Genomic DNA, 18,308 nt, shown 5'->3' with positions numbered 1-18,308 from the left:
TTGCTATTCTGATCATGTATAGCATTGTGAACATGTCTGCCGATTTGGTAGATAATAAACATGTTTTAGTCATGTTTATTATTGAAGCTCTATCTTGGTTCCCCTCCCTACAGAGGAACCCAGTATCTGGGTGGTGAAACAGGTTGTGATGGTAGCAGTTGGAGGTGATGCCACTCTGGCATGCCAAGCAACAGGTGTCCCCCCTCCTCTGGTCAAATGGTCCAAAGGTAAATACTGATCACTGAGTGATTCGTTGTGATGTGATACCTGTTAGGTTGATATTTGCATTAATAAGTCACTGTGTCTGTGTGTCATTTTCTTGTTTTTTTTCTCAGGTGATCTGCAGGTAGGCTCAGTTCCTTTTGCTGAGCAGGACGTGCATCGTGGGACGCTGCAGATCCGAGGGGTGCAGGAGAAGGATGCCGGGGAGTACAGCTGTGTGGCCAGAAACCCGGCTGGAACCTCCTCTGCTACCGTTATTCTGGAGGTTGGAGGTGAATAAATGCTACTTTCAGATAACCAGTAATAATGGCAAGGCATTTCACCCTTTATATAAACCAATTAGGTGTAATACAGACTGTTTATCTATTTTAAGTAGATTAGTTATATGTCCTTTTTATACACTATTTGTGTATAGAGAACTTCACGCTGATCTCCCCACTCTTTCTCCCACAGCGGCCCCTCTGTTTTCAGAAACCCCCGTTGACATGATGGCAGATGTGGGGGAGAATGTCACCCTGCCCTGTGTCGCCCATGGTTTCCCGTTGCCCAAGGTTACCTGGCATCGAGATGATGGGAGACCGATTCCCACTAACGTAGACAGCAGCGGTAGCCAGGTGCAACTAAAAAAAGGGCATCTCCTGATCCAGAGTGAGTCTTTCCCACTATTGTTCTTTACAATATTTTACTATCCCACTATTGCATTCCATACCAAAGCAGCAGGCACCAAGAGACCAGAACCTCCATTGGGGCCTGGTGTGTGACTGGCATGGCTGACATTCTTTGGGTTCATGAATATTGAAGAGGTGGAGCCCCTCAGATCAGATTCAGTAAACGTTTTCTTAAGAGAGTGAGCGTAACAGGATACAGCTGGCACTGCTGAATAAATAGAGCGTCTCCCCTTTCTCCTGCAGTGAAGCAAACTGAGGCACTTTGAGAGCCTTAGAGATCTGACAGAGATTTACATGTTAAATCAGGGTTGAGTCAAGTTTAACTATATGATGTGGATATAATATCTTTTGGACCATGACTTTGGCCTTGGCCAGTGAGGGAGGGAGGGAGGGAGAGAGAGAGAGAGAGAGGGAGGGAGGGAGGGAGGGAGGGAGGGAGAGAGAGAGAGAGAGAGAGAGAGAGGAGAGAGAGAGAGAGAGAGAGAGAGAGAGAGAGAGAGAGAGAGAGAGAGAGAGAGAGAGAGAGGGAGGGAGAGAGAGAGAGGAGGGAGGGGAGGGAGGGAGGGAGGGAGGGAGGGAGGGAGGGAGGGAGGGGGGAGAGAGACAGAGAGAGAGGGAGGGAGGGAGGGAGGGAGGGAGGGAGAGAGAGAGAGAGAGAGAGAGAGAGAGAGAGAGATATCCACAGCATAGATCCTCAATATTTATAGGCTGGGTTATTTTTTATTGGCGAGGGAGAAACAGCAGTATTTGCATGGGGAAGTGGACTTCCATCACTCGCCCCGTCTGTGTCTGCATACTGACCTGATTTGCTTAAACGGCAGAAGATGCTTCTGTCTTTACCTGCCATTGTTTATAGTAAGAGAGTCCAGTGTCCTATTGATTAATGTGTCAGATTCTGCATGTAGGCTAAATATTGTACATGCATGAACCACATCACTTTCATTGTTTACTCTTCACATGGGTTGACATCAGCCATGTAGACACTGGCAATTTAACCATGTTTCCATCTGTCATCATGTGTTCTAAGTAGAATATACTGTGTAAGACATGTTGTATAGGCAGCTGTACTACTTTGCACCTAATTGTATTCATCAGTTTTCAATTAACCCTAATGACATTATAATAAACCAAGATAATGCCAGTAGACAGTTGAAACAAAGTTGATGAAAATGATGTCTTGTTAGTATGCACTTGTCAACTCTAAATACAGTACTTCCACATGTTACCTTTCTCATACTGAGGTTTGCATGGAGATATATTTCCATCCTATAGAGTGCAATCTGTATATATCTTTGGTCATGATAACAGTATTCTCCCCCCGCTATACATTGGTCCACAGGTGTCTGGTTGGATGATGAAGGTGTGTATGTCTGTGAGGCCAAGAACCAGTTTGGAAGCATCAGGACTGAGGCCAGAGTCAGTGTCGGTGGACTGGGTATGAACTAGTGTTTGTGTTCAGTCTTACCTTTCTCTGCTGATAGATAACACTAGTATCCATTGCTTCCTCTCCCCATAATAGTTTCAGTTTGATCCTACATTATTTTTTCTACTGCTGCTTTGTATCTCTGTCTGTCTGCTCATGTAACGATATCCCCCCGTTTTGTCCAACAGAGCCCCCTTTTTTGGCACATGGTGCACCAGTCATCACCACTGGGATTGGTCAGTCTCTGAGCATTCCCTGCATGCTATTGGATGGAATACCCCTGCCAGAGAGACACTGGACCCACAATGGAAATGAAGTGAGGATGACCTGTCCCAAATAATCTTACAATCTTACTACCTCTTGCAATGTGTGTTTATCATTGTCTAATTTAATCCATTGCTGTTCCCTAGCTGCGGCTGAGTGGCAGGACATTCCTGAGGAGTGATGGCAGCCTGTACATAGAGAGGGCACTCCCAGAGGATGCTGGGACGTATGTTTGCACCGCGGTCAACATAGCGGGGTCGGTCAACATATCTGTCAGCCTGGAGGTCCACGGTGAGAGGAGAAACGATTTACAGTATGGTCAATACAGGGCTATAGCAGATCCTCTAGTGTCATGCAGGTTGACGTTTATTGAGGGGAACTGAGGAACTAGATGAGCTAGCTGCAAAGTCAAAGTTGGCTGCATCGTAAAAATGCATGAAAACAATAAGTCGATTTTTGGTTTTAATTTAAGGTTAGGGTTAGGCATTAGGGTTAGCAGTGTGGTTAAGGTTAGGGTTAGGGTTAGGTTTAAAATCAGAATTCATGACTTTGTGGCTGTGCCAGCTAGTGACCACTCTGCAGATCTGCCTCCAGTACATGAGTCATCCCAATAAATACCAACCTGTTATAGTCATGGGGTCATTTAATGATCTTAAGAACATGCTGACTATTAGTATGGGAAAACAACCTCTGAGTAACTTGAGCACCCTGCAGTGTTATAGTTAAGACTGCATACATTGATGAACAGTAATTTTGTCCATAGACAATAATGACAGACACACACACTTATTAGGGTTCATCAACAAGTTGTGAGGAAGAAATGCCTTGAAGGCTGATGCTGTGAGCTAAATCCAGTGAGAATTCTGCCTCCATGGTTGTCCATGCTCAGTCGACAGCTGTACTTGTGACCTACTTTCCCAGTGCCCCCAGAGATCAGCGCTGGTCCAAACCACTACATAGCCAATGAGGGTGTGGCCATCACCCTGTCATGTGAGTCCAGTGGAGTTCCCAAGCCAACTATTGTCTGGTCCAAGGTAGGATGTTATGCTTTCTGCTCGGAAGCTATTTTTTCTCTAATGATGGTTTTGGCTCCATCTCTCGAAACACATATGACAAATGGCCCGTGACAAATCGTGTAATTTAGCACAAGGGAATCTAGAGGGGATTATAATCACAGCCCATCTGTCTTAAAATGAATGGCAACTAACATCATGTTAATAACCTTTAAACTAACGTAACACTTGTTTATATATTATACGGCTGCCTGTGTTAAGGAATGTTTTTTCATAGCCTTGTTCCATACATTCTCAGATTAGTGCACTAGAGTGAACTAAATGTATATTATTGTCAGACGAAAGTAAGTCTGCAAAAGCCATATTGTGTTCAAAAGGGAAGTGTGTGTGTGTATGTGTGTGAGTGAGAGAGAGAGAGAGAGAGAGAGAGAGCATCTATTTAGTTTAGTTTGGGAAGGGGGCTCAGCTCTGTAATTATAGCAGGCATCAGAAGTGAAGTTGGGTTTTGAACCTTTGGCCTAGATATGTGTCCCAGTGCAGTTGAGTGTGTATCTGGGCCCGGGCCTCATTCTGCCTGCTCTGCCCCCAGGGAAGGGAGCCCCAGCCCAGGGACATGTCCTCTGCCCAGTCAGATAATGATGGTTACCTCCACATCCTCAACCCCACTGCAGAGGATGCAGGCATATACATCTGCACAGCCACCAGTGCAGTGGGCTACGCCAGCCGTGAGATCCAGCTTAGTGTCAACAGTAAGCGCTGCAAATGTACTTACTGCAAAGGCTGTCCAGTGCCTGCAATGTCAATGGCCTCTCTTCCAAGTGTTTCATTGATAGAGGTACTGTGTAAAATATATAATGTTTACTTTTCCCCCAGCCAAGCCTAAGATCGTAGGTGTGAGCAGTCAGGAGAACACAGTTAAGATGGCTGCCGAGGTGGGCTCTGAGGTCATCCTCCCCTGTGAGGTCCAGGGCAGTCCCTCTCCCCTGGTCACATGGAGCAGGAACGGCCAGCCCATCCCTCCAGTCACTGCCTGGTAAGAGAACGTCCCATCTCCCAGTACTGGTCATATAAGAGTGTAGCAGTGAAAATGGTAAATAGGCAATAAAGGGCAAGTTTCTCACCATACCAAGGCGATTACCTTACCCCTGACTTAACTAACCAACTCCTTTTACAAGGGATGTTGATTGAAGCCGGCTGCTATCCAAAGCAGCCATTAACGGTTGAAGAATAACAACTTCTCTGAGGAATAACATCTGGTTCCACACATGACTCTCTCATGCCTGGGTCTGTGGTCGCTCGGTACAGACTTCACTGTCTGGTGGTGTCTGTCTGTAGGGCACAGATTAGAGACTTACTGGCCATGACCTGTCCCTGGAGGAACTGAGCAACAGTGTTGAAGGCTATGGTTGTGGTAGAATGAGGATGATTCATGTGGGGCCAGGAAGGAGAGAGGGAGGAGAGGAGGAGGGGTGTGCTGACAGGAAGAAGGGAGGAACACTGACGGAAGAAGAGACAGAAGTAAAGCCTGTTTGACTTTTGGCTCCCCTGTGGATCTCTTGCCATAAAAGAGCATGTTGACTCTCTACCAGCCCTGGCTGTCTGATGAGAATAACACACGTCCACCAACAACTCTCTTAGCCCTCAGCCACAGGAGCGGACAGATGCATTCTCTCCATCCGGGAGTCTATTTACCCCCCATCCCCTGGCCCAGCCGGTGTGAGCAGGGGGAGCTGATTGTTGGAATAACTCAGTCAGTGGGTGTTCTGAGTGTCTGCTGCCGTAGCCCTGTTCTCTTCCACCTCCTCCACCACAAGCCCTAGCGCTGTATACAGAGAGAGCTAGCACAGCTGGAGAGGAGCACTAGCCCACACTGTGTCAGTTAGGGAGGCTAGGGAGCTGCACTCAGACCCCTCTAACTCAATTTGTCCCAGTCAGCCTGTGTACACAGATGAGTGTACACCACAGTGGGGAGAGATGTGGGGAGATGGATAGGACTGTGTGTTGGGTCCATGTCTCCAGTGTGTGCTCGGCTCCCTGCTCTCTGCTAAGGTGACTTAGACACTGACTGCTGAGCCAGTCATTCTGTTTGAATGTTGTATGCTACTGGTTGGGTTTGAAGCAGTAGGGGAGCAGAGTGGTACGGCAACATGTGCAGTGTTGAAGAGGAGTCTTTGTGGTTCCAGATCGTTTTCACTTAAGGAAACTACATTTGAGTTGCTTAGCAGACTCACTTATCCCAGATACATCTCAGAGCACGGTTTACATTTCTGCATATAATCAATTTCTGCAGCTGGGTAGGTACTAAAGCAAATAGTTATGACATTCTGCTGTGGATTTCAGTTCAGTTGAGAAGTTTAGTTACTATTGTGCAATATTAATGGTATTACAACAGCCAGAACTACACAGGCGTGCACGGTCACATGTACACACACACACACACACACACACACACACACACACACACACACACACACACACACACACACACACATCTATTCACAGAAACACCTACATGGTTGCACATATTCAGTGTGACTCCTGACAGTGTTATCCCAGCCTGACCTCTGACCTCTTTCCATGTCCAGGTTCACCGTGCTGCCTTCTGGCTCTCTGAAGATCACTGATGTCCGACTGGTTGACAGTAAACTTTACACTTGCTCAGCAAAGAACCCAGCAGGCAACTTGTCTATCAACTACAATTTACACATACAAGGTATGTCCTTATGGATAGTCACTTTGTAAAGCCTGTTTCACTTCACTGTTTAAGATGCTGTCGTGCATCTAAGACCCAATATGCTAAACAGGCAGATAGATATCATGAGAAACAAACCTTGTTTGTTTGTTTCCCAGCTAAGCCCAAGATCCAGGCAGCTCCGTCCCTGCTGAAGGCTCTGATAGGCCAGACAGTGGTTCTGCCATGTGTTGTTCAGGGGGAGCCCAGCCCTGAGATCAGCTGGTTCCACGACGGACGTCCTATCTGGGCCAAGGACACTGCAGCCCTCAGGATCCACAGGGCCAGCCTCACTGACCAGGGCATCTACAGCTGTGTGGCCAAGAACAGTGCTGGACAGGACACCATGGAGGTCAAACTGGAGGTGCTAGGTGGGTCTCTAACTTGAGGGATCTGATTGATCAATGTGATGCAGCTTTTCTCTTTCCAAATACTGTACACCCATGTATCCTTTAGTCAGCTGATAACACCCCTTACCATCAGCACTGAAAACTAACTGAGCCAAACCATTTCTTTGTTAAAAGAAGTTCACACAGCAAGAAGTGTAATATTATAGGTAGAGCAGATACCTCGGGGTTTACATGAGAGTGGTGCTGAGCGATTAACCAACATTTAAACAACTCATTGACTGACTCCGGTTCAACTATTTGAATTCCATTTTTTTTTCTTTTTTTTCTGTGAGCTCAATGCACACATTGCAGTTTCTCTAGAGATAAATCAAATCAAGCACGAACTGTGCGATGTAGTAGGGAGTTTCCAACAGGCCAAAATTCTAGATAATTTAGCGCAGAAAATGTGGTAATTAACTACAATCAAATCAAATGTTATTGGTCACCTAAACATATTTAGCAGATGTTATTGTGAGTGTAGCGAAATGCTTGTGTTCCTAACTCCAACAGTGCAGTAATATCTAACAATTCACAACAATACAAAAATCTAAAAGTAAAATAATGGAATTAAGAAATATATAAATATTAGGACGAGCAATGTCGGAGTGGCATGGACTAAAATACAGCAGAATAGAATACAGTATATACATATGAGATGAGTAAAGCAGTATGTAAACATGATGTAAACATTATTAAAGGGACCATAATCCATTGTGCACCTACTTGTCACCTCTGATTCTTTTATGCCTGCTTCATAACAGAGACAGTAGAATGCACCATCGAGAGAGATAGAGAGCAGTTGCTTCGCAAGGTATTTCTACCTGGAATACATTATCTAAGTGATTGATAATTGGTATGACTTATTTACTTTGAAGAACTACTAAAATAGTGATTTTGTCAGACAGTATAGGCAGCAGCTCTATAGAGAGATGATTACTTTGAATTAAATAATAAAGTCATCAAATAAAACAAATGTAATATACACAATTGAAATAAAGTAAAGTCATGTAATGTGAACAAATGATGGTTAATAGGCCTAAGTGGTAAGCAGTCACTATCATGGTACTTTTATTCATTGTTTTGTTCTGTGTTGTTACAGCATTCAACCCACGTAATACATACTGCTTTATGTAAAAAAATACAAATGTAAATGTGAAACCGTGATATTTTTTTCAATAATGGGACCAAAACCGAATCCACCTCAAAAAGCACTAATTGCTCAGCACTACATGAGAGAAAAATCTGTCCCAGTTCAAAGACAGAATAGACAAGGACAGTAGTCTTTAGAGGTGCTTTCTTTGGAAGCAGCACCATAGTCAGAGTGCAAGCAGCCATATAAACCCCATTATATTTGACCAGTGTATGGATCAGTCTGTTAATGTTAGGGGGTTGATTGAGGTGCTCTTTGACCTTAGAGGTCAGCTTTAGCTTAGGGAAGGATCAGAGGAAGCCAGAGTTGGAGGTTAACTAGTGAGTATGGGGTATAGGAGACATGACTCACATTGTCACAGGCCAAAAGCCATCTTCACCCTACCCCTAGGATTAACCCTCACACTGTCTTACCCTAATGCTGCTCTACCGGAACCTTCAAACAAAACTTAAGACCATCTTATGAAAATCTCAACCTAACTTTTACACTTATGATTAGAGTAGCCCTTGTGGATTTATATAACTCATGATGCTAAATAAACCCTTTACATTATACATACAAATGTATGTTGACACCCCTTCAAATTAGTGGATTCGTCTATTTCAGCCACACCCGTTGCTGACAGGTGTATAAAATCTAGCACACAGCCATGCAATCTCCATAGACAAGCATTGGCAGTAGAAGGCCCTTACTGAAGAACTCAGTGACTTTCCTTTCCAATAAGTCAGTTTGTCACATTTCTGCCCTGCTAGAGCTGCCCAGGTCAACTGTAAGTGCTGTTATTGTGAAGTTGAAATGGCTAGGAGCAACAATGGCTCATCTGTGAAGTGGTAGGCCACAGAATGGGACAGCCGAGTGCTGAAGCGCGATCTCCAAACTGCCTCTGGAAGCAACGTCAGCACAATAACTGTTCTTCTGGGTTTTCATGGACGAGCAGCCGCACACAAGCCTAAGATCACCATGTGCAATGCCAAGCGTTGGTTGGAGTGGTGTAAAGCTCGCCGCTATTGGATTCTGGAGCAGTGGAAATGTGTTTTCTGGAGTGATGAATCATACTTCAGCATCTGGCAGTCCTACAACGAATCTGTGTTTGGAGGACACCAGGAGAACGCTACCTGTCCAAATGCATAGTGACAACTGTAAAATCTGGTGGAGGAGAAATAATGGTCTGGGGCTGTTTCTCATGGTTCGGGCTAAGCAACTTAGTTCCAGTGAAGGGAAATCTTAACGTTTCAGCATACAATGACATTCTAGACAACTCTGTGCTTCCAACTTTGTGGCAACAGTTTGGGGAAGCCCCTTTCCTGTTCCAGCATGACAATGCGCCTGTGCACAAAGCGAGGTCGGTCCAAACAAAAATGGTTTGTTGAGATTGGTGTTGAAGAACTTGACTGGCCTGCACAGAGCCCTGACCTCAACCCCATCGAACACCTTTTGGATGAATTGGAACGCTGACTGCGAGCCAGTGCTAATCGCCCAACATCAGTGCCCGACCTCACTAATGCTCTTGTGGCTGAATGGAAGTCCCTGCAGCAATGTTCCAACATCTAGTGGAAAGCCTCCCCAGAAGAGTGGAGGCTGTTATAGCAGCAAAGGGGGGACCAACGCCAAATGAATGCCCATGATTTTGGAATGAGATGTTTGACGAGCAGGTGTCCACATACTTTTGGTCATACAGTGTATCTTATTCCCTGTGTTGTCATAATGCGCTGTCCTTTATCGGTTCCACAGAAGCCCCGTCCTTCGCAGAGGCTGGAGATGCCATCATGGAGAAAGTGTCTAACAGCAAGGTCACCATTCCCTGCCCTGCTGAAGGTAGGATAAGATTTATGATGTACAGTATGTCCGTTTTATGGGAAACAGATACTCACCAGAGGGAAACATACAGTCCAAGTCTGGTGTCAGACAAAACACACCATTTACACCGCCTGACCAAAGTGAACAGATCCAGTGAATCTTTTTCCAGGTATGTTTGGATGAAACCGTTTTGGCTCCATATGAAATGTAGGACAAAGGTGTGGACTTATCTAGCTACCTTCAAAGCATTGCTCTGCTATCTCCAGAGGCTTTCATTAGTCTGTGGAAACAATTGTGTGTTTCAATACCCCTGCTATCCTAATGGTGTGCTTTGATTAATTTGTATACTGTTTCTTTCTCTATTTTAGCATCTTGGCAAGGGGGAGGTAGCACTCAGCATGGCTGAGAAGGGGTGTGTGTGTGTGCATTATTTCTTATGAGTGGGCCCATTGAGCTTCTTGTTGACAGGGCACTTAAATAGGTGTTGTTTGTATGGAGCCGTGCCATGGTAACAAGGCATGTTTGAGAAGGTGAGGAGTAGGCTAATGCGGACACACCAACAGCTGGAACATCATTCTGCCTGTTCCCTCAGCAGGCCACATCTGCTTTCCTCTTCGCTCTGCGAGGGGGCCTGCTGGGAGAGGAATCCTAATTACAGGCTGCTGCTGCCAGATAATGGACAGAGATGTCTGGGGTGCTCCTCCGCTGAGGAGGCTGGCTCCACTGGCCCTCCCTGTAGAGCCCACACTGTTACTGGTACTGTTACAGGGCCCTCACAGCGATGCTCGCAGGCAGCCACAGCTCCAGGCAGCCAGCACTAGATGTCTGGCTAAAGAAACTAGGAGACAATAGCTTTTTCATCCCCCATTGTATCATAGAAATGTGTCTGTCTGTGTGAATGTTGGATGGCAAGATGAAAGGAGATTCTGCCATCAGGAAATTATTATGTTTTACCAACAGGAACATTTAATGCCCCATAATAATGGAAGTACTTGTTTAAAAAACACATGAAAGAGATAATGGAAGGAAGCGTAGTGAACTCAAGCAGATGAATACAATAAACAGGTTTTAATTATTTTAATCTAAACAGAACATCTGTATTTCCTCCCAGCAATGAGATTATACATTTGAGTCAGTGCTGTAAAGTGTAAACATGTGCTCCGCGTGGGACCGGGTGATAACATTACCTTTGGTTCCTCTCTGTGGTTCCTCTCTGTCCCCTCTATTTTTGGACGGGGGATGAAATATGTGTTTAGTTTCCCGTACAGCCTTCTCTCTCTCTGGTGTTTGGATATGTTCTGTAAGTAGAGATGGGACAGGGATTTACTTCCTTCTTTGCTCTTAATGCAAAACGCTGGACTGGATGTCTGCACAGCTATGTATGTCCTGTCCTATTTATGTAAGAGAGACCTTAGACTGGGTTATATCGGGTACAGGTGCGCCTTCTTAACCCCATTCCGTCCCGTGCTCCACCTCTAACTCCATCCCAGACTCCTGCCACTGCTCCCGGCCCTTTTCCCCATTGTAAAGCTCCAAACACATCTGTTTCAGGTGCCTATACATCACATCAAGGCTTAGAACTTCTGGCCCAACCACTATTCTTACTGTCCAGGGTCCTCAAGATATGATTCTGGTAGTAAATCACGACACTAACATTTTAAATCAGGCATCTACCAACATATTGTGTTTGGCGTTCATGTGCTACTTTCTAACCTTGAAGTATCCCAGCCCACCGATAGGGCTCTGTCTCTATCTGTCCTGCTGTCCAACAGATAAATGTAGGGCCTGCTTTTTCCAGTCTGGGACACCTACCCATTCAGCCCTTCCTGTAGGTGGGGGCGCAGACAGAAGTAACTTTTGTTTCTGTCAGCTATGATCAATAAAGAATCCTCTCACCCCCCCCTCTGCTATCTTTACACCGGCAGGCTCACCCCCTCCCAAGGTACGCTGGTTCAAGAACGGTCTGGAGATACACCCTGACCAATCAGAGCTCTCTGTGGCACAGGACGGCTCTCTTGTGATTGGTTCAGCATCTGCCAGTCACAGTGGGGACTTCACATGTGTAGCCAGCAATGATGCAGGCTCTGTTGAGCGGAAGACCCGGCTGAAAGTGCATGGTAAGATCTTATCAATTCCATCTTTAGTTCAGATAACAATAAAATGTCTTAACAAAGGGACTTCTAGATGATGTCTGTCTCCCGTACTCCTCCAGTTCCCCCTGAGATCCAGGATGATGGACAGCATCTGAACCTGACAGTCACCCTGAAGCAGCCACTCACTCTGAGCTGCGATGTCATTGGTATCCCCTCCCCCACAATCACCTGGACTAAAGACGGGCAGAATGTGAGTCACCTACCAGGCATTCAAATACGCTTCTTAAAAACACTTCTTTTTTTTAAACGTATAGGTATAGGTGTATAGGTGACCATACTTCTACTGATACCTCTCGATGGCAACCATGTTATTTGTATCTAGCAACACAGTGACACCAAGTGGTCATTTAGTTTATCACAGTCCAATATTGCTCATACAGCAACAAGCACTTACAATGTATGTCTGGCTGTGTATAGGTGGTGGACTCCCCTGGAGTGTATCTACAGAATGGGAAGAGACTTCTGAGAATCTACCGGGTCCAGACAGAGCACGGTGGCCAGTTCAGCTGCATAGCTAGTAACACAGCTGGGCAGGCCCAAAGGGACTACAACATTGTTGTACAAGGTGAGCCTTCATAATTTTAAGCACTAAGTCGGTGTCCTACCTCTCCCATTGATTTTACATTTAAAGTTTAAGCAAAGTCAGTTGTGTAAAAAAATACTTTAAAGTACTACTTAAGTAGTTTTTTTTTTATATCTGTACTCGACTTTACTATGTATATTTTTGACAACTTTTACTTCACTCATTCCTAAAGAAAATAATGTACTTTTTACTCCATATATTTTCCCTGACATCCAAAAGTACTCGTTACATTTTGAATGATTAGCAGGACAGGAAAATTGTAAAATGTCAAATTCACACACTTATCAAGAGAACATCCCTGGTCATCCCTGCTGCCTCTGACCTGGTGGCAGTCGCGGTTCCAGCTTGTATGGCTCCCTAGGCGAACCTTCCTTCCGCCCCCCCCCCACCAACAAAAAAAGCACCATCCTGCACTAACTGTCATTTTTATTCAGACATTTGGAACAACACAAATAAATAATCATAACATTTAAAACTATATAATAATTAAAATATATACAAAAATAATCCTAAATATCAAAAATAAGTAACAAAGACAAATAGAAACAAATTTGTGTTGATTTGGCATTCGAGCATCAATACATTACCCATCCCCCAACACTGTCAACCAAGAGTCAAGGCTAAACCAATTCACCTTGGTGGTGTGCAGACTGGTTTTATATTATTCTTAACGATTTCGCTCAAACCAGACAAAAATGCAACAGTATGTCTGTGAAACTATATATTCACAGTATTATGAATGAATTGTGTTTTATTTGGTAGCATTTCGTAGTGTGACTGATTTTACTAATTGCATTAGTACTGTACAAAGTTAGAGGTGCGCTATTTGATAGATTCCCCCGCTCCCCCTACCTCGGGCTTCCAGTGGGGAGACCTGAGGTCAAGCTAACCCCACTTTCCTCCCCATCTTGTACTTCTGAGTGGGAGACCTTCCCAGGCAGGAGCCTGCCTAGCTCACAAACTAGAATCAGGGCACCCACTCCGACAAGGTTAATTGACCCATAGTCCCACACGGTGGCGGTGACATGATATCATTGATGTGACGTGCAAATGAGCGATAGCAAACCGATCGTGCAAATGTCACCATACCGCCCCCTGCAAGATGCCGCCCGGGGCGGCTGCCCATGTCGCCTATATCTAAAACCGCCATTGCCTGGAGGACTCACTAAATACACATGCTTCATTTGGAAATGATGTCTGAGGGTTGGAGTGTGCCTCTGGCTATCGGTAAATTTAAAATACAAGAAAATGGTGCTGTCTGGTTTGCTTAATATAAGGAATTTGAAATTATTTATACTTTTACTTTTTATTCTTAAGTATATTTGAGCAATTCCAGGTCTAAGTTTGAATTGCATCCTACCGTGGCCTAACTTCTCTCTCTCTCTCTGTGTGTGTGTGTGTGTATGTGTGTGTGTGTGTGTGTGTGTGTGTGTGTGTGTGTGTGTGTGTGTGTGTGTGTGTGTGTGTGTGTGTGTGTATGAGTTAGCCCCACCAGTGATCTCGGGGATGTCCAGGGTACAGGACCTGTCAGTGGTGTCAGGACAGGAGGTGGAGTTCCAGTGTCGGGTCAGTGGGCACCCAGCCCCCAAAGTTGAATGGAGCCGGGATGGAGAGTGAGTCCTCTTTGACATTGACACTTGTGCATATAGCTACTACCCATCACATTAATTTGTTTATTCACACTCATATACAGATGTAGGATCTTAATTTGATTACTATTTTGTTGCTGAGAATTCTCCTGCACGGCAGGAAATGCAAACTTGTAGTGTATTTTAGTTTTAAAAGGATTCTAAAGTTTGTAATTTCCCATTTGAAATTTCAGACTTGATTTGTCCAAATGAAAAATGTATCAGACCCAACAAAAATGTCCATTAATTATAATCCACATAATAATTCACATTTCCTGTTCCTCCAGGATTATTTTCCTGCTGTAGCAAAGTCACTCAAATGAATATCCTACATCTGTACATACATCATGTGTCAGATATCACTATTTGTGTGTGGATTAGCCTAGTCAATACACTATCAGGATTTGGAGTATTGATCCCGCTCCCTCCTCTCCAGGGTGCTGTCCAAGGACGGGGACCCCCATGTGAAGTTCCATGAGCAGGGCCAGGTGATGAAGGTGAAGGCAGTCAGACTGAGGGACCAGGGCTTGTACCAGTGTCTGGCCAGTAACAGCGCTGGGACACAGATGCGCCAGTTCAGACTCACTGTGCAAGGTACTGTTCCCTCTCTCATGTTTCCTTCTCAATGACCTCATACTAACAGCACAAACTTCCTTCTGCAGATTCACCTTCTATACTACAGTATACCTTGAGAAAGTCATCTTTCTCTCTTCTCACGCTCCTCCTCTCTCCTCCTGTTTTTCCAGCTCCCCCCACCATCATGGGCCCCAGTGAGACCTCAGAGGTGTCTGTGGTGTTGGGTTTCCCCACGGTTCTGCCCTGTGATGTAGAAGGTTCTCCCATGCCCAGTATCACCTGGCTGAAGGACAACCAGCCCATCGTGTCCAGTGCCCAACTCACCTACACCCGGGGTGGGCAGGCGCTGCGGCTGGGGACAGCACAGGGAGACAGTGCCGGTCTCTACACCTGCCGAGCCTCAAACCCTGCAGGCACCACTCTTAAACACTACTCACTCAGTGTGCTGGGTAAGGGAACCAGACGAGGAGAGGGTTGATTCTGGTGTATGTAAGGAACAGTAGTCTAACATCATTACAATTCAATGTACGTAAATACAGGTGAGGTATTTGACTGCCTGTTTGATTTGACCAGTTCCACCGCAGATTGAAGGGGACTCTACATCTCTGAGATTCGGTAGCCAAGATGAGAAAGTCCGGATCAACGGCTCATTAACCCTGTCCTGTCTGGCTAAAGGCTTCCCTGAACCCAAGACCCAGTGGTTCAAAGATGGACAGGTTGGTTTGTGTTTCTGTCCAGCTACTGTATTTCACATAAGTTCATTTAGCGCCATAGATGTCTATTTCTGCTTATTTGAAACATTTTTGTATTTATTTTTGCTGTTTTTAGTTGTTGACTAGGAATTCCCACACTGGTATCCGTGAGAGTGGTCGCCTTCTTCACATAGACAATGCCATGCTCTCCCATGAGGGACAATACACCTGCATGGTCACCAACACTGCAGGAGAGGACAAGAGAGACTTCCACATCACTATTCAGGGTGAGTGTCCATGTATGGAATTTAAACTGTCTGCCGTTGGCAAAATTAGTTCATTCACGCTATGCAACCTAATCTCACTGCACTCTTGTGAAACGAACTGAACATTCGTTCTCTCTCTCTCTCTCTCTCTCCAGTTCCTCCCATCTTCCATCGGGGGAGTAACGGTGCAGCAGCCTGGGGTCTGGGAGGAGAGGAGGAGGAGGAGGAGGGAGGGGTTAGAGATGATGAGATGACAGAAAGAAGGGAGGTGGTCCTGGGGCATCCGATCAGCCTGTCCTGTGAGAGTAACGCCATCCCTCCGCCCCGTCTCAGCTGGTACAGAGAGGGACGCAAGCTCTCCACCGCTGACGGAGTGGTACTGCTGCCAGGTGAGAGGGGGACCATGGCCTCTAGGTCTAGTTCTATGATATCAAACCGGTACAACGACCAGTATGGCTCTACTGCAGCATCAGCTGCACTGTGATCCAATAAGATGCTCTGTTATGTTGTTGTCCTCTAGGGGGGCAGGTACTCCAGATTCCACGGGTCCAGCAGGAGGATGCTGGGAAATATACGTGCCAGGCGGTGAACGAGGCAGGGGAGGACCGCATGCACTTTGACCTGGAGGTTCTGGGTAGGCACGCTTTGTTACTACTCCCTGTCATTCAGTCAACTTATTATTCAATCATGGTCCTCGTACAGTCAAAAGCCTTAATGCCTAAACATACAAAACGTAGGCGCCATTTCCTAATGTTTTTCTCTTTTGGCGTCCTGTTTTCCCAGTCCCCCCAGTGATAACGGGCCAGTTGGATGAGTTCATGGAGGAGATAGGAGCAGTGGTGAACAGTACCGTGGCTCTCCACTGTGACGTGACGGGTCACCCAGAACCTGCCATCTCCTGGCTGAGGGACGGCACACCGCTGCCCTCCGGACAACACCACAACATCAGTGAGGACGGGAGACAACTACAGGTCAGAATCCCATATACCAAAGCACTGCACTGCTTATTACAGTATAAGGACTTCCCTTGGAATAGAATGGCCCCCGTCCTGCACTGGTGTCACTAATGTGATTTAGTTCAATATACAGCTCTCTCTTATTTCATCTGTCTCAGGGGGCAGGTCTATAATGTCATGTTATTAATTATTCTGTCTTTCAGATCCTCAGTGTGCAGGTGTCAGACATGGCCGGCTACCTTTGTGTGGCTGAGAATAAGGTTGGCGCAGTGGAAAAACTCTTCAGTCTGACTGTGCAAGGTGAGATGCAGCCCACAAATATAATCATCTCTTCAAATGCCACATCAAACAGATTTCTTCAATTCACACAGGAAGGACAGAGATATCCTGTGACTGTGTTTATGTGTTAGCTGAGTGTGAGCTGATGTATTCCTGTTCCTCTCCAGTTCCCCCAAGGATGGTAGCTGGCAGGGAGGAGGAGGTGAGTGTGATAAAGGGTCACATGGTGTCCATGCTGTGTGACGTCCAGGCGTACCCTCCTCCAGAGATCACATGGACCAGAGATGGACAGGTCCTCCAGTTCAGCACGGGCATCCATATCCTGCCAGGTCAGAGCTGGCTCCTCAACACACTGCCCAGAGCCTATAACACACTCCATAACTCATTGTGTACTCAATCGGCCAACCATACACAATAAACGCATAGCATTTCAAAATGCATTTTATCTGTGATTTGCCTACTGTCCACTGTCTTGCTGCTGTTCTCTGCTGACTTCCTCTGATACCTGCCATCTAGTTTACTGTACTGCCATTCTGATTAATTCTCTGAACATAAACTATGCCTTCTGAACTATGTATTGTTGTCTGTACTGTAGGAGGTCAGATGCTGCAGCTGCCCCGGGCCAGACTAGAGGATGCAGGACAGTACGTGTGCACTGCCACCAACTCAGCAGGCCAGGACCAGAAGAGCATCCTGCTCAGTGTCTATGGTGAGAAACATCATAGTACTGTGCTGCCCTCATCAGTGTCACACTTCACTTGCTACAATATCTGAATTAGCACTTAAATATTGTCTATTTTATTTCTATGGGTTTACAGTCCTGCCCACGCTGAAGCCCCGCCTTGACTCTGAGTCAGAGGTCCTGACCCCTCAGGTGGGGTCATCTGTCACTCTGCGCTGTGAAGCTCGGGGCATTCCGGCGCCTGAGGTCACATGGTACAGGAACGGGCTGCAGCTGGCAGCTAGGACTGGACTGAAAGTGGAGCAGCATCAGCTGGAGATCATGGGAGTGCAGGTAAACACACTGTCATCACCTTTAGTTTGTGCTATCCTAACTGCTTTAGAGGAGTTAGCACTGATAACTGAGGGCATGAGATTAACCCTGTTTTAAGCATTTTAAGCATGTTGTTCTGTTTCATGCTGACTATGGTTCATGGTCCATAGGTGGCTGATGGTGGAATGTACATCTGCAAGGTGTCCAATGTGGCTGGACAAGTGGACAGGACCTTCCGCTTGACTGTTCATGGTGACTTGCCCTTGCCATGTACCCTCCATTTGATCTGTTTCTTACATATGGTAATACTGGCATATCAGATGTCACAGTATAATGAATCTCATCATTTCTATTCTGTTCTCCTCCTTAGTACCCCCTGTCCTTGATGGACCTCTTCATGAGTCCCTCACCCAAAACCTGGGCTCCCATGTCACCTTGCTGTGTGAGGCTACAGGGGTCCCAGTACCCAGTATAACCTGGCTGAAGGATGGCACCCCTATTGGTAAGAAGCTGAAGTTTTATAA

The 18,308-nt window shown here is 45.8% G+C and overlaps 1 protein-coding gene across 2 annotated transcripts in view; it reads left to right on the top strand.

Moving 5' to 3' along the window:
* The window catches only part of hmcn2 (hemicentin 2), a 63,428-nt gene that overhangs the window by 14,338 nt on the left and 30,782 nt on the right, over positions 1–18,308 (top strand). For both annotated transcript variants that reach the window (XM_029717245.1, XM_029717244.1), the window contains exons 14-42: positions 114–227; positions 336–494; positions 676–870; positions 2,230–2,325; positions 2,502–2,629; positions 2,724–2,868; positions 3,499–3,611; positions 4,180–4,339; positions 4,464–4,623; positions 6,176–6,303; positions 6,441–6,692; positions 9,592–9,675; positions 11,583–11,774; positions 11,870–12,000; positions 12,228–12,375; positions 13,880–14,006; positions 14,458–14,615; positions 14,768–15,046; positions 15,171–15,313; positions 15,426–15,576; positions 15,711–15,944; positions 16,076–16,189; positions 16,339–16,526; positions 16,715–16,811; positions 16,958–17,119; positions 17,386–17,499; positions 17,609–17,805; positions 17,955–18,036; positions 18,155–18,286. In XM_029717245.1, coding sequence (XP_029573105.1) covers positions 114–227; positions 336–494; positions 676–870; positions 2,230–2,325; positions 2,502–2,629; positions 2,724–2,868; positions 3,499–3,611; positions 4,180–4,339; positions 4,464–4,623; positions 6,176–6,303; positions 6,441–6,692; positions 9,592–9,675; positions 11,583–11,774; positions 11,870–12,000; positions 12,228–12,375; positions 13,880–14,006; positions 14,458–14,615; positions 14,768–15,046; positions 15,171–15,313; positions 15,426–15,576; positions 15,711–15,944; positions 16,076–16,189; positions 16,339–16,526; positions 16,715–16,811; positions 16,958–17,119; positions 17,386–17,499; positions 17,609–17,805; positions 17,955–18,036; positions 18,155–18,286 — 4,383 coding nt within the window. The remainder of the gene's footprint in view (positions 1–113; positions 228–335; positions 495–675; positions 871–2,229; positions 2,326–2,501; positions 2,630–2,723; positions 2,869–3,498; positions 3,612–4,179; positions 4,340–4,463; positions 4,624–6,175; positions 6,304–6,440; positions 6,693–9,591; positions 9,676–11,582; positions 11,775–11,869; positions 12,001–12,227; positions 12,376–13,879; positions 14,007–14,457; positions 14,616–14,767; positions 15,047–15,170; positions 15,314–15,425; positions 15,577–15,710; positions 15,945–16,075; positions 16,190–16,338; positions 16,527–16,714; positions 16,812–16,957; positions 17,120–17,385; positions 17,500–17,608; positions 17,806–17,954; positions 18,037–18,154; positions 18,287–18,308) is intronic.

This window comes from Salmo trutta, chromosome 27 (genome assembly GCF_901001165.1).
Source record: "Salmo trutta chromosome 27, fSalTru1.1, whole genome shotgun sequence".
Lineage (NCBI taxonomy): Eukaryota > Metazoa > Chordata > Actinopteri > Salmoniformes > Salmonidae > Salmo > Salmo trutta.
Note: the sequence above shows the minus strand (reverse complement) of the source record. Positions and strands in the feature narration are given on the sequence as shown.